This window comes from Trachurus japonicus, chromosome 9, assembly GCF_045865225.1.
Source record: "Trachurus japonicus isolate A0001 chromosome 9, Traja_1.0".
Lineage (NCBI taxonomy): Eukaryota > Metazoa > Chordata > Actinopteri > Carangiformes > Carangidae > Trachurus > Trachurus japonicus.
Window position 1 is genome coordinate 39,421,653 of NC_140915.1, and position 23,110 is coordinate 39,444,762.

Here is a 23,110-nt window from a genome sequence, read left to right on the forward strand (position 1 = left end):
GGGGCAAGACACCCAGCAGACAGGATGAGCTGAGGGAGGTCAGGCTGATCTGTGTGTGTGTGTGTGTGGAGCCGAGAATGAAGGAATAGGGAGTCCAGACATGCATTTCTATCCATCAGCATGTGAGCATGAGCCTTGGTCTTTCATCACCCCGAGACCCCCTCCCTGTCATCCTTTCCGTAGCTGGCCTGCACAAAGTGAATCAACCTCTTGCTGTGCACCTCGGAGCCACGGGCTTCTAATGCTTCCATGTGCTTCCCTCTCACTCAGCACATACAGTATCTGCCTTTGATTTGAGGCTGGTCTGGGCTTCGATCGATCACAGTTTTAAAGGCCCCTAATCAGGAACAGGAAGGAGGAATAAGTAAAATCATACATCATGGCTCTCTGGCTGGCTGCTGGCCTCATGCTATTCTCTCTTCCTTGCTTTCTCTCTCTTTCCCCTGCCACTCTCTTGACTGTGTTTGATGTCTAGAAACATCCAGAAGCGCTAAGAGCAAGCCTTTGCATAGAGGGAGAAGAGATGGGGGGAAGGAGGAAGGGGGGTCAAAACAAAGCACCAAGGACCTACCAAAAAAAAAGAAAAAAGAAAACCCTAAAACACAAGATAACAAGCAAGAAAGAAAAGGGGGAAGGAGGAGGGGGGTCAAAACAAAGCACCAAGGACCCACCAAAAAAACACAAGATAACAAGCAAGAAATAAAAGATGAAAGAAACATGTACAAGTGCTTCTCTGCAGCTCTGTTCAAGAGCAATCTGCAACAAATATGTCACCTTCTTTTGACCTATTGTAACGCGACATGTGAAAGAACCACTGTGCTATTGAGGATCCCTGAAAGCAGCAGTGGCATGTGTCCTTCCCAGTTTCATCAGTCGGATGAATGGCATCGAAGATATTCACCAAACAAGCAAATGAAAGAGGCCGTGGAGAAAGTCTGGCGTGTAGCAATCTGCATAATGAAAACATCAGTGAAAGAAAGAAGCTACCAAATTTAACAGAGCTTGTGCAGTGAAGGTTTGTTGCCTCCCTGGCGTAGCTCACCTTGGAAAGATGGAGCATCAACTGTGACAGACAGAGCGGCTGCTGACTACAAGAGTGGATAAACAGTTAAAGAAAAGCGAGTAGTAGAAGGTTTATGGGGCATAAACCCAGAAAACCTTCTGTCATTTGTGGCCCAGCTGAGCCTTTTATCTACGCCTTCTCAGGTGGAGTCATGTCGCGAGGAGAGAGCAAGAGAGAGGGTTAATGAGCGGCATTGACTGCTATCAGCCTCAACAGTGCCCAGGCTCTTGGCCTTTATAAAAGAATCATATCCTTTCACCCTAATTAAAAGGCAGTGCTTTTACCTGGAGTGTGACCCCTCTGAACCTGCTTCCTCTCCTTCTTTAACAACCAATCCTCCCCCACCTCTTTAATCACTTTCAATTTCTTCTCCTCTCTGTCCAGATCCCTAAAGAACGGAGGATGGGAACTGATGTCATATATATTTCTCTACCAAACACTCACAGAAGAAACATGTGTAATGATAAAGGTGGCAGACTAGACAGATATTTTGGATCTAGTCTAATCTAATCCTCGTCTCATCTTCAGTCATTCTCATCAGCTGTGGGATAATTGACTTTCTTTGCTATTGTGGACTCATTCTGGTGGAGGGCCGTCCTACAGTATTGGCTGACCAGAGAGCATAGGGAAGCGAGGCCCCTGAACTCGCCTTTATCGTGCTTCCATCTTTCTGTTTCTCCTTCCTTCAAAGTACGATGCAACAAAATAACCGCAGCAGGCATTATTAATGAACTGGAATGGGCGAGCAGGGAGGAGCTCATTTCTTATTTATGAGACACTAACCAACTGGCAACCTCCCTGACAGTCCTATTAATGATCTTTAGTGGCCCTCAGGCCATTCTATCTCCCTCTCTCTTGTTCCTTGTACCTGTCTCCCTCCCCTGCTTCGCAACCCGCCAAGCCGCTTCCCTCTGTGTGACCCCCCCCCCCCCTCATTCTGGCCTTCGTCTCTTAACATGGCAGGATTGAAGCGGGAGCGGAGTAGGGGGGTGGGGATGGTAGGTGGTGCAGACCTGTAATTTGTGCAGGGGATTTAGACATTACAGGGGGAAAAAAGGGCTCTCTTGGGACCAGGCAGTTGATCAGCCATGGCCCCGGTGGAGCAAGCCAGACAAATAACAAATGACAGCTCTGTGATTAAATCAAACCTTCTACTTTAAGTGTTGAAGTATCTGCCTGTCACTAACAATCTAGTGCTTGTTAAAGCTCCCATCCCTTCCTCCCCCACTTAAGAGCCCTGCCTCCCTCCTGCTGCAGTCCCATCAAGCTCCCATCCCCTCTTCATTCTGAAAACTCCCCCTCACTACCTTCTTCTACCCCCAAAACACATCAATCAAACAGCTCCCTCTGGACACCCTCCCATCTCCTCCCTCCATACTCCCAGCTAGCCATGACGTGACACGCACACACACACACACGCACACGGACACACAGGCACACACACACGCACACACTCTCTCTCTCTTTCCTGTGTGTAGAATAAAATCTCCACATACTGATAAAGAAGCGGTTTAGCATAACATTTAGAAATTCATGCAAAATGGATAAGATGGCTATTGCAGCGGAATAAAATAATGAAATGAGCGCTACATATTTGAATCCACAGTCAAGCTTTACTGCACCATTGAGAGTCATACCATGTGAACCAAAGACTATGGTTATAGTTCAATAGCAGCATCTTACACTGGCTCATAATGGCTTTTTCCTTGACAAACCAATGTGAATATTCATCACTCTTAGTGCTCATGAGGGATGGCCACTAAAATGATCCGAGATTCAAAATCTTCCTTTATAATTATTGAGGTATACTTCAGTAATTTTTAATGATGCTGTATATTAGGTTGTCTGGGTTTGAACCGAGCTGCATCAGTAACATTTCTGCCTATGGTAGCAAATGTCTTATACATGCATATGTCTGTGTATAGAGCTTGTTCACCCTCTTTAGAAAGAGGAAGGATGTCAGATATGGCACCAATGCACTATGACTGAATCTCCACATTATAATGCGGAGTTTACAAAAATGAAAATTATTTAGATGATTAAAAATGAAAACTGTAATGAAATCAATTATATTTTCACAAATGATGGTGTTGATTCTTCTTCTTGAATAGCTGCACTGTGTTTTATTGTCTACCCTGTGACTTTACATGAAACTCCAGCAGGTGGGACCTAGATTATGCAGAAGAGCTTCGACAGCAGATAGAGACATAAACATGATCGCAACAAAACAAGTCATCGGCATATGGACCCACTTCAAATATTGTGTCACCAAGTGAACAAGTAATTATGTGGTATTGTTAGAAAAAAATGACAAACTGATGAGACGTCTCAAGCACCATAGGTAACTTAACATAGTAAACGGTGCTAAAGCAATATTAAGCCAGCTACTAGAGACAATGGTTTTAAATGCACAAGCATTATTATGGGACAGCTACATTGTCTAATTTGGCTGCTGCTGAACTATACGGCTTGGTCAAGCGCTATTTGGCAATATCCAGCTGTCTAGTTGTGTGCTCATATTTACATTACACACATTTAAAGGGATAGTCTGGGTGATTTGACGTGGGGTTGTGTAGTGCCTGTAGTATATTTAGATCAGTGTGCTGCCAGTTACAAAAAGCACCAGAACAAAGGCAGAGTGATGTGTTACCGTGGTGCAGAAGAGACACGTTTTAGACGCTTTTGAAAGACGTCCACTGAAACAATCCAATATCCATTAAGATGTACCCTTCACCAAGAGGAGATATTTTCAGCGCTTTGTCTTCCCATCGGAACAGAGTGAAGTTTAGTTCTTTGTGATTCACTCAGCTGACCTGCGGCTGTGGTGTTATACAGTCTGCACTACAGGTGCACTTGTGTGTAGGACTATGGTAGTCTAGCGGTTGAGAGAAGTGTGATACCAGAGGAAAGTGAAGTTTTGACAAGAAGAAAATGGGCTGAAAATATTCATGCCCATGCCATGTGCATTTAAACAGATGTAGGTCTGTTTTGGTGGGCGTCTTTTAAAGTGTCTAAAACATAAAGGCCCATATGCACGGCAGCACATCGCTCTGCTGGTGCAACTTGTCACATGCTGCTTCTCCTAACTAAGCTTGCATCCAAATCTACTGAAGGTTACACACTGACCTCACACAGCCCCACACCAGATTACCCAAACTATCTCTTTAAATGGTAGAGTAGAACCGACTAACACTTGCTGCATTAGTATAACACATTCTAGGATCACAGTACTTCTGCTACAAAGTTAAGGAATAAAATCAAAAGCTTTTTTTTATATATTATTTTTTATATATATTTTTAAATATCATACTGGCTGTCATATAACAGCATGATCATCAGTTTTAAGCACACTCATATATAGACAGTCAGTGATACTGTTTTGGTCGGTGGTTCCTTCACTTTGGATCCATGTCCTCCATGTTGTTTTACTTCAAAACCTGTTGGGGTGAGTCACAACAGTCTGTGATGACATTAAAACACAGCACGATGCTCCGCTCTCCTACCTATCTATGTAACCTTTTCACACAACATTAATATCATTACACTTTGCGGCCACAGAGACTGGCTACAACGAGGACCAACACACCGGGAGTTAAACTGGGGCCATTGGGGGGAGGGGCTGGGACAACATTTATGATCTCTATCAAACCCAGCTTGGCTGTCACTGCTGGCCTGACTCTATCAGCAGATTTTACTGTCTGCTAGGATAAATGGAGATGGCATAAACCCCTATGGTGAGCCAATATACCCTTAGCAGTGAAGCCAACAGTCCCTGGAATAACAAACATTTACAAGTGCCATAACTGGCTACAAGGATTGAGGGACAGGAAGAGCTTGCCCAAAGAAGTTACCTGACCTTATAAAATGTCTGGCTGCACAGCTGCTCTGCTGCCTGTTGGGCAGGCTGTTGATGTTTGAACGGTAACATGATTTAAGGCTAAATTAGTATTCATCACACCAGTCACAAGCCATTAATCTAATATCCCCAACATGAAATGATATGCAAATTGCTGCCCATTGTAATGCTGCACCATGCGTCAGTGCTTCAAAATGGCCACTGCTGCATCTGCATCACAGGTTCACAATGAAAACATATAGGTACCCTACACGTAATGCCTCCATATAAAATGTAGCTGATCTTTAACACTGTGATATATGTGAATTTCATTTTGCAAAGCAGGTATGTTTAACAACGGTGGCCAGAGGCAAATATCAAAAAGTGACATTTAGGTTTGGGCTGGAAATTGTTTACATAACTTGTGTAAGAACAGTGTGTTCATATACAGTATACTGATGGAGAGCAGTAGCTGTGACCAGCCTAAAGTCAGATTTGTTTTCCTTTTGTGAAAATTTGTCACTTTCAGAGTTGGCTGTTATCATGCTGACCACTGTTCAAACCCACACAGGGTTAGTGTTTCCTGTGACATTTGCAAGGTTTTGGGTGAAAGACGCCTTTAACTATCCTTGATGCCCTTGTTGTATTCACCAGAATTGTTAAAGGTGAAGCAGCTGCTGCTTCAGAAAACCTTCACATTTTCTTTCTATACAACTACTTCACTAATATGGCACACATCAAACACAAATAGCATTGCTTTTCTTGCTACAGAAGATGTAGATGTAGCACAATACTTTTATTATGCACAGAATTATGTGTGTTAATGATTAAGTGCCACTCAGAGAAAAATGACTTTTGATAAACAATTTTCAGCTTGGTTTGCCAAAAGAAATCTGAAAATATTTGTAACTAGAAAGTCTGATTTGTATGGCAGCTTTTCAAAATGTACCAAATGTTTCTAAATCTGCTGAATGAACAGAAGCAGAACAACAGGGTCTGTTCAGAGGAAACTGGACCACAAGATGTTAATCATTCACACCTGCTCCCCAGACATGATACCTGTGCAAATGATGGCACCTGGGTTCACAGAGCAGCCTCCCACTAACCACTGTCACTTTGACAATATGCAAATTGACACCCACTTCCATCCAATGGTGCTACTGTATGTTCAGACATTTAAAAGACCCTATGGTATGTATGGTTATTTATTGTATTCATTTGAGGAGTGTAACAGTGTTACACTGTAGTTCATCTCTGTCATGGCTATTTACTCTGCATTTTGTCCGTAATAGATTTCACATAAAGCCGGTATGTCCTTTGTTTGGAAGCATTACCTAGCTTCCAGCTTTTTATCAGTACTTTCCTAAGACTGAGAGTATTTGCCTTGTGTATAGTACACATAGCATATACTAAGTGTGGTATGTAAATATGAGTTGTTTTGGTGACTCCATACTGTCACTACACTCACTAAACCTTGTAATTCTTGTATACTTTTATTGAAAGTGATATTGATCTGGCTGGACAGAGTGATGGCATGCTGAGGTTGAGAGCATGTGCCTAGAGAATCCTTAAAGAATGCACAGCCTCCAGAGGTTATCAATAAGTCAATATTGCCCCCAATAATGATTAGGTATGTAATGTAATCCTCCTGTTGACTTATATTTAGACGGTCCAGGTTAGAGTTCATGATGGACATATACATGGACCTTTTACCAACATGTAAATCAAGCAAAACAAACAACAGAATAAGACAATGTCTTTTCACACCTCAACGCAGTAAAAGGACACCAGAGGACAATTGTTTCTGGCCGTGTGCCCAGCTCTGAGACTGAGGCCGGGGTCTAAGCTTTGTCTGGGAATGTGTCTGGTGACAGATGCTCGGGAGACACGGGCCACGGCAAAGGTCCAGGGAGAGCAATTAGCACAAACGAAGCGACTATGTCGTTAGCTGGTCTTTATTAGCCTCAGTGATGAGTTCAGAGGCCATTAGTCTCCTGTGATCAGAGTAGATGCTGGATGGCTTCGCCCGTTACTGCCATTTGTCATCATGTGTGTTCAGTGTTTCAAGGTGGTCAGATGTGTGATTATCAGTAAAATTAAATATCTATTGATCAGTCGCACATTTCTGATATCATTTATGTGAAGCAGTTCAGTGATTACATGTAGAAAAACACTGAGTGTTAGTAAAATACTATTTTTATTATTAAGACTGATTAAGTCATTATCCTGTTTGTCGACTGATCATTGTGATCGGTGTGCACATGTGTTAAAACATTTTTTGCAACCTTACAGAAGTATAATTTTGGGGGAAAAAATATAACATGTAATTACACGATTACACAAAAAAAGGTCACTGCACTAAATATCTTCTATCAGCTGCTCTATCAAGGTCAAAGGTGAAGTCTGTGTATCTTTAAGAGATAAATGACCATGGTGCACAAGGGCCAAAGTCAGTGTTTTATCATTGATTATCAGAAGAGTTAACTGGACTACTGCTCAAGTTGTAACTTTAACCTGTTTAACTTTATAAGAAAGTAGACTATTGGAGATAAAAAATAATAAACAGAGTCACTATGTTATACAATCTGTATTTACTTTTGAATAATATATAACAACTTAAAACTACACACAAATAAATAAATGACCACTTGGTAAGTGATAAAATGACATGGTAAACATTTCTGAAGACATTTCTAAAGTAGGCAGGCGTCTTTATTTTCACAACTGTTCCACTCCAACATGTCTAGGCCGGTGGGAATAGAACAGAGTGTCTTGCTCTGTACCTCTTGTGATATCGCTGTCTGAGGGGAGGGGGGCTCCGGGACATATTCTTGTGCCACTCACTTTTCTGTCCTGTGTTGCATGCTGGGAACGAGCTGCCCTGTGTGCTGTTCCTCTTATTTGCCTGGGCCCTGAGAGACTTCCCCGCTAATGTTCCCCTCCTGTTTTACAGCAGTACTTCCTGAAACAACCCCCCCCCTACCAGTCATCAGATGCTACATTAAGGGAGCACTCTGAAGTCTTCCTCCACCACTAAGGGCCCCTGATAAATAACTTATGGGGGAGAGGATTCAAAACATCTCTCCTATTACTAGCCTCGATTCATTTTTTACAGTCTCTGGGGCCCCACATCTGTCCTGCACTTCAAACGCATCTGAATGCTCTGAGATACTTTCCCTATTCTATCCTATGGGATCCACGTGAAAGTAGAAAGGGAGGGGGGGGGTGTGAGGGGGCTGTGTGGAAAGGAAAGAAAAGGAATATGACAGAGCCAGGAGCTTTGAGCAGCAGAATGTGCCGAAAGCATCTCTCCCATCACCTTCCTTTCTGACTATTCTCCACGGAGGTGAAGAAAGAAAGCATTTCAAGGAGAGAGAGAGACAGAGAGACAGAGAGAGGAGGGGGGGGGGGGGGTGAGAGATTTGTGGTTGAAGCGTCATGGTCCGGCTCAGAGCTGCCACTCTCTGTCAAATTATAACACGTCCAACAACTCAGCTTTTTCTCAGTCGCAATTACAAATTAGTCCATTAGGCTGTCGGCTGCCTGTCCCTTCTCCTCTCTGAGCTGGAAGGGGATGTGTGTGTGTGTGTGTGTGTGTGTGTGTGTGTGTGTGCGTGTGTGTGTGAAGGCCCTTAAGGGTGGGCAATGGGAGAAGAGCAGATGGGAGGGGACCTTCCTTGGGTGGGAGATGGCAGTTTTCAAGTCACATAACGAGGCAAACAAGCAAACCAACAGTTGTAATTTGATGTGATGTCGACAGTAATTGTCTGTGATGCTGCGGGGTAGGCGCGCCGGTGGAATGGGGGCGCGGCGGGTTGGCCTTGAAGTGGTAGTTATGGAATATAAATTGGGGCTGCCGGTTTTCTGAAGGTAAGGGGACAAATTCAGGCATCCATTTTTGTGAAACCATCATGACAGTGTTTTAGTCAACCAGCCTATCAGCTTAAATGGATTTTAAATTAGCAGTGAGAGCAGTGAGAGCTAACAACATATCTGAGCTGAGAGGAGCCCACTGTGTGGAGAGAGAAGCATACGTGTGACATGTATGGATTCTGATAGAGTCAAGATGGCTTTCACTGATCCCTTCTATTGAGACCATGATTTTTTCCCCCTGAGCGTCTGAATCAGGCCAATTCACATTTCAAGCAAATTCAATCTGAGCTCCAGATCAAAGTGGTGCCTAAGACCAATTTATTGTAAGGTAATATTAACAAGGAGACACTTATTCAAAGGATGACAATCTGATTTATCCAACATCACTGTAAATCACAGAAAAATGTCATTTTTGTGCCCTTTTCCTTAATGAATCATCACGACTCCCATCCAGCATGTGCATTACCAGAGCTTCAAGCTGGCACCTCTGAAAGGGAATTCATTACTGAACAAACCCTCGTCTTGCCACATCTTCTCTAGAGGGCCTAAAATGACCTCTTTTATTACACTATAGTCTGCTGCAGATTACTATTCATGCAATTTGGGCTCGGTAGACAATTCACACCAAGTCCAACTGTTTCTCCCTTCTGGCCACTGTTGCAGCCTGTTGCTAAATGCCAATGCCCAGATGACTATTTCTGCCTTGAACAGTGCCCTGTGGATTGAGGTGGAAAGCACAACCAGTGTCTTGAATTAATAAGGCTGGTCTCGTTTTATCACTAGGAGAGTAAAGCTAATGAAATCATTCAGGAATTAAGTTGTTTAAGGGCTAAACTCTGGTTCTTGCTGGACGGTAATGAGCATGCTTTGCGGGAACCCCCCCCCCCCCTCCTTCCCCTAACCTCCCCAGTCTATGTGGAGCTACTAACATTGCTTTCATCCAGCCGGTCTTGGAAAAAAAAAAGGACAGAAGCAAGTCTTTCAAAGGACAAATACGGTGTGGGGGGTTCGGGGAGCAAGGGTGAACTTAACAAGCAGGGATCTTACAGATTTAAAGGTACAGCTAAAAATTTATGGAGGCATGTTTGGACGAGGGCCACGGTGAACAGCTTGGCCAGCTGAGCAACATCACAGCGGGACGCCTAATAAGCCCTACGCAATTTTTCACCCCATATTTTATCAATAAAAAAGCAGTTTAAACAGCCTCCCTCTAACCGCAGCCGCTGCACTGCCTGCCATCTGGAGCCCTCTTTCATTTTATAATCCAACTGTCATTAAAATGCTTCTTGGCAGTTTACAGCTCGTTCCCCCTGTGCAGATGTGGAAGCGATCTTCAGACGGGGCCCTCTGATCAAAGTGTTTGCTGCTGTCAGACAGAACACTTACCACCCTCAGGCTACCTTCCAGTCCTATCCGGACTTAATGCCTCCTGTTATTTATTTATTTCCACACGCCTGTATTTATCAGGTGCACCAGTCCCACAGAACTGGGGTCAGCTCCAGAAGTTGGCAGCTGTTGCCTTGAGGTTAGGGGAGCCGGCTTGTGACTGGGAGGCTGCAGGTTAGAAATGCCATGTAGGTTCTGCTAGGCAAAGCAAATAACCTCACTTAATTGACCGGTGAAGTTCACGTTGGCTAAACAGTTGATGGCTAAAAGGAGATGGCGGTAAAGCCAAGCCACTGACCCTTCCTACTCTAGTAATGTTATTTTTGGAGGGTGGATGCAACTGGGCTGAAAAGATTTTCATATCCAGAAACAATAACAGATTATGATCAACTTTCAATTCAAAAACAGTAATTTATTCCCCATGCTTGGTCAATTAGCTATGAAGAAAAATATTTTAGTACAGTATATCATACAAAGAAGCCACATACACTGATGAAATGGCAGCATTTATGCCATTTGAAGCATCTTATCTTTAAATACTATCAGAGACATTTTGTCAACACAATGCAGCAGTATGAATAAAGTATGGAACAATCACTCGGCATGCTAAAACTAATGACGACAATAAAATATTTAATGACAATGAATAAATATGAGCTTTATAATCTAATAACAGGAGTGTTCCTGGCAGCAGACACAAAGGTGATGGCAGTGGCTCAACCCGCTGGCACCGACTCTGTATCATATCACGCTGCCACATTCACTGTGTGCACACGCATGACTTGCAGGCTGCCCAGCGACCCGCGGCCTCCTCACTGATGGCGGTGGCGCGGCGCGCACGGCGTTAACGCTCCGACCGGGTGTTGATTGAGCTCCCCTAAAGCCAGTGACGCATGTTGCCTTTGTTTGGCAGCCGTCCCGGTGTAAGAGCTGGGGCCATATTCCGCCTGTCAGTGCCATGTGTTCGCTCTCCTCAGAGCACAGCGGCTGATGCCACTCAACCACCACCCCCCTACCTCCCACCCCCTGGCATCTCTGTGGGCACTCTAGGCCTAGCAAGTCTGCACTAATGAAGTCAAATTAATTTAATGGATGCCCATGCCGCCTGCGTCTGTAGTGCTTGGCAGGGGGACAGTTTTAATGCTTCTCTCTGTCTGTGTTTCCAAAGCCTCATACATATCCAAGTGCTATACCTTTACTGTGTGACAAGCCACAACTGCAGCAGCATGTCAGCCTCAGTTGTGCCAATAATGCACCCTGCATGACTCAGAATTGATCTTCAGTGCCCATAAAACCTAAAGTGGCAGTGAGAGTTCCACAGTTACCTTCGGAGAGAGGCCAGGTGTGTCCACTAATTAAAGCTCAGAGAAAAGACGAAGGGAAAATAACTGGCAAATGAACATGAGTGACAGCCATCGTTAATACCTGCTTCCCGCTGCCCCCTGAGCCTAAAAATCCCCCCGTTAACTTTTATGGAGCACCCTTTGATACAATAATTATTTTTTTTCCTGTAATCTTTCAAGCTCGGTACCTTTTCCCCTGGCTGGCGCAGATCAAAGCCGGCTGGTTTTGTGCATAAGGGACTGCAGAGGCTGGGGTTTCTGGCTTAATTGAAGGCAGCTGGCCCCTGTGTGTGTTTGGGCCTGATCTTAGTGTGCTCTCCAGGGTTCTCAGCTTTCCACATCACATACACACTCGCCCACGGAAAGTTCCCTCCAGAGCCCGAGTGACACGAGGGCCTGCGAGGCTTGAGGTCTGGCAGTCGCCAGCCCATCCACAGGCATCCGAGTGTTTAGATTGACTTGGAGATGCTCAAGTGGTTAGCAAAGAGAGAGATGGAGTATGTTTCTCTCAGTGGGTGGGAGAGTGGCTCAGGCTCAGAGCTCACCCCCTTTATTGTCCATCATCACTATTATGAGCCCTGCAGATGATCCCGCTCATAAAGACGCAAGATTGTGAAACTGCCCTTCAGAAGGAAATTTTTAGTAAACGGAGACAAAATACAGAGCCTCACGAAATAACAATGGTCTATGACCTCATGATTAATGTGTGTTGATTTTCCTTATAAAACTTCTATAAAAAATATGACTAGCGTACTATTTTGCTGACTGGCCTCTTTGTCTGAGAAGGGAATTGAGGCTCTCTAAACATTCTTGCTGCAGCCACAGTGGACCTAAGCTCATTTACTGATGTGTTCCTGGCCAAAGAGGAAGCAACGCTTCTTCAGGGAAACATTATCCACAATGGCACTGATTCCTAATAACAACAGGGAATTCTATATTTATCCCTGATTGCATATGCCATTTGTTGTGGAGGAAAAGCAAGTCGTCTTGCATTAGGAAGTCTTGTGCAGACAAGCCAAGACTGGGACAGACATGAGTCTTGGTGCGCCAGCTCTAAACGCATACAAAGACTGTCTTGCATTTCCAGCCAGAAGAAATGTGTAAGTAATTACAGTCCAACCATGTTTATTGAATAAAAACCCACTTAGGCATTATGTTTATGCACAATCAGAAACACTCAAATCTTACATCTTACACGTACACAAAAAACATTTGTCTTTTTTTCCTGTTTCCACAGAACATCTGCACCCAATACGGAGTCAATTTTACTTTTATTACTCATGTGGAAAAATGTATATAGTGCTTGGATTGTTATTCAAACACAGGCCACTTGAAAAGCAGTGAATGCTGTGCCATGCCGCTTTGGAGCACAGTGGAATCACACTGAGAACAGGGTTAGTCAGTTTAGCTGCCTGTTTAACTTTGTGTCACACAACTGCATTATTCCCTGTGTTGTGTGTTGCACTTTACTTGATGTGCATTACCTGAAGCATACTACACATACAGGGACTTCAGGTTAATAAGACGTCTTGTGTCTAACATTGTGTTTTGTGATTAATTATTTTGGTCGACAAAGTCCATCTATTTAATGAGGTTACACAGTGAGGTCATACAATGTTCATCTTGATGAATGTAGTTCTAAAGCAGCAGTTCTACAACAAACCTTTTGTTAACAGTGTTGTCAGAAAAATGTGGATGTGTGAAAATAATAAATTGTACTTGGGCTTTTCTACTTTACAATATCCTGCAGATACAAGCAGTAGCATTGAGATGTATTGTAGCACCACAGCTGGTGTAATACATCACAACTTGTCTGGTTTGATATGGCATGCCACACTCTCTATCACTGTATCATTGAACTGACGAGATCTCTAGCAGAAAATTGGGCAATCGAGCATTTCACCTGGCCGTGGCTGAAAACTCCTCTATTACAGAACCAGGGCTCTCAGGTGGGAAAAACAGTGTTTGAACAAAACCACCTCTGAAAAGGGATCTGGTCAAGTTGGAGAAAAAAACACACATACCAAAAACCCAGTGTTCACTGAGGCAACAACAACTCCCTCAATAACAATGATCACGAGCTGTTAAACATGTCTGAGTGGTGACAGGATTTTCTCAAAGAGTTAGCAGAGCACTGGTGTTTCAGAGACAGAAGGGTAGAGTGTGTGTTATGATTTTAACAGAACAAAGGGCCGACTATTTGTTCTATTAACAGGCTCTGCCAGCACCAACAGCTTCACAGAGAGGAGGCAGTAAATGAAAGAAGATTACAGTCTTAGAAGCCATGCCCTGTTTTCACACCTCCTCTGTTGTGAGTGGCTGACATGGCTTTGTTTGCCGCAACCCTTCTATTTTCATCTGCCATGCCAACATCAGCGCTAACCTTTAAGAAAGAATCTGGACCAGGCTATTGGGTGCCACATCAATGACGCCACGGCCATGTTGACTTGTGCCTGCGCTGCTGTATGACATGCATTGCTAGTGACAAGCCGTCTTCGCTGATGTCAGTTGGCTGTGTCTGCTGGCTGGCCCTGCAGAAGCTCCAAGTCTTTCTCTGTCATCACGCCTCTTCTTCCCAACATGCACTGGGGCTTGGTTTCACCGCAAAGCATGCCCTTACAATCACTTCCCTCCAAGCTTGCACACAAACACACACACACACACATCACGTACTGCTAAGACTAAGGGCGTCCTTCTTTACTTCAGACACAAATCCAAATGTGCTCCCTGATCACTGCATACTTGTTTGGTAAATGTACAACAGATGAGTTGCTTCACAACCACGAAAAGAGAAAGAAAAAAAAAGGGGCCTGCAGAGCAGATTTGGAGCTGACCATGAATGAGAGCATATTGCAAACAGCTCAGTATAAATTAAAGAGATAAATGTTTCCAGGTTCATTGTAATAGCTGGATGTGCGTAACATCATGAGACCACCTGATGGAAACATAATATGTTTATCTCTGGCTAATCTAGAAAGTTGGAAGTCATCATCATTTTCTTCTTAAAGTTGATTACAGCATGACTCTAATCTTAACCTTGACCCTTACACTTACTGGAGGCCTAACATCCATCAACTTTACAAAAATTAGTTGGGAATGGTTAATCTTTCAAGCCGTGTGACGCTTGTTCTTGTTTTTCACTGCTTTTTTCACTTTGTTTTTCTTCTAGGGTTCGCCAGAAAGTGAAAGGCGTCGTAGTGCACAGAGGAAGTATCTGAGCAAGACAAAAAAAAAGGAGGAGAGAAGGAAGGAGGCAGAGAGAAAGACAAAAGCAAGAGGAGAAAAATGACATCTCCATATTAAGGCCTGTGTTGCCGGTGTCAGTTCTAATTTCACAGTGCCTGTGGGGAGCTGAATGCAACCAGTCAGCTCTGGTCTCATCTCGTTCCTCCTCCATTTTGAATCAGGGCCGGCGACTCCCAAGCTGGGGGGAAAGGAATATTACTGGCAAATTGGTTTTAGATTAAAGGAGGTGGCGAGGCATTCTGCTTTCTCAGCTCTTTCCCAGGTGCACTTAATCTAATTTCATTAAAGAGATGAGGACGGATGATCACTTGTGTCGAAACATTAAGCTGGTCCATTTTTCCCGTCCATAAAAAAATGTTAAGGTTGTCAGCGGCCTGGTGGGTGGTCTGTTTGTTATTGAATATGATGACTCTCAGAGACCAATCTGGATCTCACAAAGCAGCAGGGGATGGGGAGGGGTCTGGAGCGAGGGAGGACATACCTATATGAATATATATGACTATATTGCATTTCTCTTTTACAAGATGGCGCCATGGGTGAAGAGGTAAATACTGGCTGGTAATGACAGGCAGGGAGCAGGTAGTGAGTAAAAAAACAAAACAGTGTAGACAAGTGGATGAGAAAAACATAGAGGTGAGGATAGCGGTGGTGTTAGATTTAAATCCCCGCTGCGTGCTTGTTTTCTTGTTGCAGGTGCACCACTAGCTTCACAGGGCAGAGCCCCCCGACACGTCAGCAGGGAGGATACCACTAGCTGACGAGCCATTACCGATAAGCCGGTAGAGACGCTCCGACGCAGTGATATGGCATTCATTCTGCACACAGCAGGAAGATAAGGGGGTAGAGGAGGAATTAATGTGTCAATCAGAGTCTGTGTGCTGCCCTGGCAGATGAGTACACCGCAGCCATAAAAGAGCTCATAGACAGGATGTGGTAATGGTCCTCGGAGACTCCCCCGGAGACAGATACACTTTCTGCTGAGTGACTGCTTAGCAAATAGGACCAAATAGAATTAGCCGACCCGGGTGTCCTCCGCTGTGGCTATGGTGATGCGGCGGTGGCCGTGGTAACGCACCTGACACGAGGCCGCTGCGTTAAGGGCTCCAGAGAACATAAGCTCATGCTAACGTTTTGCTCACAGATAGACAGTGACTATATTATTTGCACAGGAGAAAGAATACAGAGGAAATTGGAGGAGCTTGCGAGGATGGCAAAGTGGGGCCTAATGGAGATAGGATGACACTTCAGGAGAGTGCATGAACAAACTGAGAAGGGATAAATCCCACTCTATGTATTTCTCAGCCTCTCCAATGAAAGAAAATGACCGTCTTGACTTGGAGTATCTCAGACATGTCAGAGGCTGACAAGGATTGGCTGGTTGATAGATTACACATGGAGCAGGGAGGGGTGGGAACTGGGTCTCTACATTTATAGTAGTTGGAAAGATACTCTGAATAATACCTGGTGTTATGAAAGCGAATGCGCAAAGAAAACAACCTCAGAGTAAAATGTCAAGTTCAAGTTAAAGCATTAAACTGAAATTAGTCACAAGCCAAATAAAAACATTCACCAGACTGTATGTGAAACAACACATCTCATTCACATACACAGTAAATGTTGTCCTTGTGACACCTTGGTATCACAGCCGTCGCCACTAAACAAGCAGAACCATTCATGTTTGTGAGGCACAGCTAACGTGGAGCGGAGCTCTTCAGTACATTATAGACAGTCAGTCAGACAGTCACACAGACACATAAAGTGACTCAAAATATCTGAATGACCACTAAAGAATGAATGAATGGCGTTCCCAGTTCCATAGCATGGCCTCAAACAGACATGAATACACATAGTCCTTGTACTGCAAGCCATTTACCCAGCATGTGATGATGAGTTCATTCTTCAGTATCTAATTTAGCATGGCTATATGCAAACACACCAAGTGTAGCCTTAGTAACAGTAAAGACAAAGAAAACATTTTCCTCCATATGGAATCCATGATTATTCCTCCAAGGTGTAGACATAAGCATGGCAATGCTAGGTCAAGGCTCTTATTTTTTATTTTTTTTCTTAGAAATTCATCATGTAATCTTGGACATCAGACGACAGGCCTCCCAAGAAGAAATGTCAGTGATGAGAACACAGCGCTGAGATTCTGATTGCTTGTTTCTTCAAGGCTGCACTAATCTACATAAAGATCCCCCTCGCAGCAGCCTCGCGCTGAACTGGAGGTGACCCGGCAGTCTCTGAAGAATTCAAGTCTGACATGTTCTGGAAACACATTACCGCATGCGTTGCTTTGATACAAGCAAGCTTCACAAGGTGCACCAATCTAAAGTGACTTTGCTGTAGCAGCATCTCGTCAGTTTTATTCAAATACAGTGTAACTGATTGCACCCTGGGGGCACACCTGGAAGCAATATTCTAATTAAGTTAATCTGTGAAATCCTGACAATGTGGGTGTTCAGGTGGCTGGTAATCTGATGTGAAAGGAGCCTTTGTTTTCATTGGGAAGATATGGGAGGAGCTGGCACCTGTTTCAGCAAAACGTTGCAGAAAATTATCGCTGTCGAGTTATCCTGAGTGCAGCCAATTACAAATGACAGTGTTTGTCTTTCTCCTCATGGAACCCAATTTTTACACCATCTCATTTTTTCTACCTATGGTGATGGCCTGTCAGAGTATTTCTCCCCAGTGTTCTTCTTCCCCAAGCAATTTGACATGGATGATTCGCAACTCTCATCACCTTGATTATGATAATGTGCGTTTCTGAGGAAATGAAAAGGTCAGCGCTGCTTTAGCCTTTATCCAGATGTTCCTTTCTTCTTGCACTCTTGGCAAAAACACCAACTGTGTATTTTCACAGATTCCACAACAGTCAAAGTTGTTTTGGAATTTAACCGTCGCTCAGTCCCGTTTCCTGTTGGCCACAGATCAAAGCTGTTCTTTGTTCATTATTTGTGCTCCAGGGAATGGCCACCATCATTATAACAATGGAAATATTCATACTTACCTTTGGGCATCAATTCTTACTTAGACAATATGCGATCAAATCTGTTTGTGTTTGTTGATGTGTTGCTATGTGAGGCGAGGCACAGCTTCTTATTGCTCTGTGTGATGATGTTGTTATGAAGGGGACATCATACATACATATTTGTTGTGGTATTTCCTGTTGGTATTTTTCATAATGTGATTTGAGATGAGATGATTGTGTCCATGTATGCACTGAGGTCCTTGTGTTCCTGCATCACTGCTTTGCCACATGCTGATTAAAGGACAGCAGTATTTTAGCTGGAATATTTGGGGTTTTATTTTTTCTCTGTATTAGTGGCATTGCACGCATTACTGAAAAAAGGCTCATGTTTATGGCTTGCCTGAGATTTGTTATAGACTTGTTTTTATTCATTCATTATCATTTCTTCTTAAGCAACCGTTAAAGGATAATTTCCGTTTTTTACAACCTGGACCTTATTTCTAGCATAAAATACGATCATTTTACTCACCCAGACAACTTTGGTGTCATTTGGAGTTGTTTTGACGAAATTAGCCCCAGTGGAGCGGCGCGTATATCCGTATAATGTGAGAACACGGGGCAGCAGAATGCAGCCTCTATATAACACATTATCCGCCGCAAAACTCATTCATTTCGCCAATATTTTGTTATGATACACTAGTGCTATTCCCCTCTGAGTCCGGGGTTAGCTGTTATCAACATCCGGGGTCTGTAGGTTGACCTACTGACCCTCTGACCTGGATGATGTCATCTCTGAGCGCCGCCCGGCTCATTCTGATAATAATCATTCTGCTTCGGCATTCGGGTCCATTTTTATCTCAACTAGCCGGAGCTTTAGTGAGTCCAGGTTGAGGAGAGGAAGCCTGTGGAAGCTGAACTTCATCCAGCTGCTCATTTTGTTCTGACAAGTCAGAAACACACAGAAACAAACCGTAGCATTAGCGGTAGCAAGTTAGCCGCGCCGGGTAGCGGTCAGAGATGACATCATCCAGATCAGAGGTTAGTAGGTCAACCTACAGGCGCAGCATGTTGTTAACATGCCACCACAGGCTCGGAGGGGAATAGCACTAGTGTATCATAACAAAATATTGGCGAAATGAACGAGTTTTGCGGTGGATAATGTGTTATTTACAGGCTGCATTGCGTGCCCTGTGTTCTCGCATTATACGGATATACGCGCCGCTCCACTGGGGCTAATTTCGTCAAAACAACTCCAAATGACACCAAAGTTGTCTGGGTGAGTAAAATGATCTTATTTTATGCTAGAAATAAGGTCCAGGTTGTAAAAAACGGAAATTATCCTTTAAGCAGCAGGCCCCATCTCTACAAAAAGTTCAAGACCAAACTTAAGAAGCTCAGAACTGAGAATGGAAACTAAGAACTGAGAGCAGAGCTTGAAGAGACATGAAAAAACAGGTAATGGATCTAAGAGTGAAAATCAGTAGTTTTACCAACTGAAGCCAAGGACACAGATTAGTTTATGCAGCCTTGGTTACAACACTCCTGTTAGTGATTATGTTTTTCATTTGCAGCAGGTTCATTATATTGCCTATGGTTTGGGTTTTTCATTAGTGGTATAGAAATCATGTCTACACAATACTGAATAGTGAATAGTGACATTAATAACATGACCTTGGTATTTTTCATAGTATGCATCCTGCATTAACTCTGACAGATTGTGTTAAAACACACAAGAGCATGAGAAGAGACAGGGCTGAACAGACGTTTGGCTCTTGACAGTGGACTGTGTAACAATTGGTACAAAATTTAACAAACAGCTGAAAACTTGGCAGCGGTGTCTGATAGTCCACTGTGTCTTGAACTATATCCCAGTCCACCTAAACTGCTTAATATAACTGCTGCCAAACGCCAAATATGGAGCTGTTTTACTGAACAGACAGAGGCTGACAGCTTACCAACAACACAGCAACACTGCTGAATTTCTACAAAACCACCAAAGCATTGCTTGTTTTGTTTCTCTCGTGTTTCTGTTGCTAGTGCTGTTTAGTATTGTTGTATCAAACTTTTAGATATTAAATGTCAAAATCTGTGACACTATATAGAAGTGTTACAAGTCTGGAGCAACTGATAGAGCAGGAGGGAAAACAAAGCCCTGAAAAGGAAATGCTGGTAGAGTTTCCCTACTTCCCTCTACCCCCCACAGTGATAGCAGGGAGCCGTATGGAGACTGACAGGCCTGCTACGTCTCTCTGTCGTGTCAACTAGCTAGCGCCCTCGGTTCCTTCTCGCTTCAATGAAGAGATAAAAGCCTATTGACTTGCCAGGCTACAGTTAATGCAAATTGGGCCTGCTATCAATGTATTATTTATAGGGAGAGCTGCAGACATTTCCACAGAACTGGGAGCTAAGCTTACAGGAGATTAGGCATGCTATCTCATTCATTTACCAGGGAGTAATTGCTAAACTGTGGAGGAATTAGGATGCGTGAGGTTCCCCAAAGGCGTTTCATCTTGTAACCAGGTGGCTGCCATCAGCTAACCACCTCCAAGTCTGTGATAAACAAACACACAGACATGAACTGATAGACTACATCTGTCAAATTGTCTAATGGTTAACTAACTTGATGATATCACCATAAAATATAACCACTGTCATGGTGTTTACACACGCAAGTCATTGGTGAAACCTGTAGTACTATTTTCCATGTCCACTGACAACACATTTAGCCACTGCAAGTAAAAGTGAGAAATGCTTTCAAAGAAATACTCACGAAGCTCAGGTGACTTCCTTACTTCATTTAGTAAAAAAAAGGAAACTGCATGAGCGAGCAGCTGTGATTTCTGGCTGCCATCTTTGATTAGCTTACGGTTGTTAAACCGGGTGGGGAAACACATTCAAATTCGCTTTGTTCAACAACTTGCTCTCTGTTTGAGAAAGACAGGGATGTAATTGGGTGACTGAAGCATCATCAACGTCGCAAAACTCTTAAATGTGATATTGAACTGATTACATAACAGCTGTGATATTGCTATCGGGGAAACAAGCAGAGATATGTGCCGTGTGATCAGATTAAATACACACATACTCATCCTTACTGTTGTATATGCTATGATGTTGGTGAGAAGGAAAGTTTAAAGGCAAGTGCCTCAACAATAATAGATGGCATCTCGTCAAAACAGAAAACTAGGATTGTTAAACAGTTTGTCCTCGCACCGCATGTTTTTCTCACTTTCTTTCTGTGTAAGATACAAACGGTGGTGGGACCGGCAGAGGGTCTTTTACCCCTCGTCTTTTTCTGCTAACAACACACCCAGACTGTCTCCCTGCTTTAGTCGAGAGCTCAAATTTGTTATTCACAACTCTCTGCCACTTCATGTGGCGGGTGAATAAACACAAGGAAAAGCAGTCTTACCTTGTCGTCAATGTCACTCTCGCTGTCACACTGTAACAGAAAAGAGACAGACACAGGAAATATTAGGAATTATTCATTTGGCTCCCTCCAGTAGCTCATAATCAGTGCAGATGTTATTTTTGTGTGCAACCTCTCATTCACTGACAGCTTTCACTGCAAACGGCGGAGGATGAAGAGGGAAAGTAGAGTGTGGTAGTCTAAGAGAGTTTTTCAAGTTTCAAAAGCAGCACAGCCGCACAGAATGCCATTGTGGTCTTCCTGTCGTAAATTCAATGCTGTAGATTTACAAAAGATGAAAAACTGGATAATACTATACACTGGGTTCTATTATGAAGAGCCTGTTCAATGACTTTGTATTCAGCTGCGGCTTGTCATTTAGCCTTTTAAGTGTGCTTTAAAATTGGATGATAGTATCTCAAGGACACAGAGAGCTCAGACTCTTTGAATACTCAAACACAGTGCCTATTAAATGTGGTATTTCAAATTCGCCTTGTGACAAACCAGTATTTAATTTGTATGTCAGACTTTGACGAGGATAAAGGAACTAAATAACAAGAGAGGTTGTATTCTGAAACATGCCTTGTCTGGCACAGTCAAAGGCCAAATCACCTTCTATTCAGTTAAGAAATGAAACAGTTTTTCTTGAACACTTCAAATTTCAAAAGTCATTTCTCCATTAAAATGTAGTGATCTGGCTCAAATATCTTGAGAAGAGGTGTAACTCTCCCATGTTCACAGGCAGGAATATCTTTTTAGCAAATAATTAAAAAATATATTATTAGATGCACAGGCATTGAGAAGTTAGAGAAAAGTCAATAATCCTGAACTACTTTCTTTGATTGACATTTTAAAATCTTTATTTCTTATTTGACAGTGGACAGTGAAGTTGTGGAAACAAGAGTGTTGGAGCTGCAGGCCAGTCCCACTGGACCTCCCAGCAGGACGCATGAGGAGCAGAGCAATTCAAGCGAAGAGCCACATAGAGAGAGAGAGGGCCCCCAGTGAAAAACTGCCTTCAATCTGTCAATTAAGTCCCTGTGGCAACATATTTAAGTGGACCCTCTTTATTTTGTTTGACTCTCTTTCAGAGCTGAGCACAATGAGGAGGGAGCTGGGTCAATGGAGCCACAGCGGCCCTTTGTTGAAAGTGCGGTGGGTCCAAATGTATAATTAAGTAACGAGAGTAATCAGTACAAGGGCTCAGTGGCCAAGATCTCTCAGGAGAGGAGAGTGGTGGGGGGGTGGTAGTGGGGGGTTCAGCGCCCCGTGATTCAGCCTACTGGAAAGAGAAGAGATACAGCAGGAGTCCCTGCTGGAAAAAAGAAACTCTAAGTGAAAAACGCTGAGACTTGATCCCTAAGGAGGGTTTATTGTTGTGTTTGCATCTCTGTCTGCAGAATAATGACTCCAAGAAATATCTGAGCTCCCACTGTTCATGCTGAAGCATTCTCTCACAAGGTAAAGAACAAGAACATACACCTGTCTGAAGACAAGTGCAGTAAAGTGATATGTTCAATATGAGGCTTTCTGCAGGCTGAGGAGATTGCTGTTAATGATTCAGGAAACTGTCAGTGAGAATCAAGAAAAGTAGTGTGAAAGCAAAGGAAGGGTCCATCGTAATATTGTAGAAAATATCCCTGAGAGAAAATGGCCAAACAATTTTATTGTAATTGCGTGTGAACAGAGCAGAATGTGTAGTTGTGTAAGACAATTAGAAATGTCAGAAAAATGTCTTTTTGTTCCAAGTTTATCAAAAAATCTTGAATACTTGCTTAAAACTAAAGGACATGGCTCATATAGTTAATGACCGATGATAATGAATGAGAAAACAGAACTCTCCAGTGCTGAACAAACCCACATGCACTTGGAATGGGAAATTAGAAATTGGCCACATTTCTACACAACATCTTTTCTCCAGGGGAATGTTTGCAAACCCTAATTTCTGGGCTTTCGCTTGTCAAAAGACCGTCATTACAGAGTG

The 23,110-nt window shown here is 43.3% G+C and overlaps 1 protein-coding gene across 15 annotated transcripts in view; it reads right to left on the reverse strand.

The window, feature by feature from the left end:
• The window catches only part of fbrsl1 (fibrosin-like 1), a 271,719-nt gene that overhangs the window by 67,765 nt on the left and 180,844 nt on the right, over positions 1-23,110 (reverse strand). For all 15 annotated transcript variants that reach the window (XM_085787868.1, XM_085787876.1, XM_085787867.1 and 12 more), the window contains one exon: positions 21,130-21,159. In XM_085787868.1, coding sequence (XP_085643994.1) covers positions 21,130-21,159 — 30 coding nt within the window. The remainder of the gene's footprint in view (positions 1-21,129; positions 21,160-23,110) is intronic.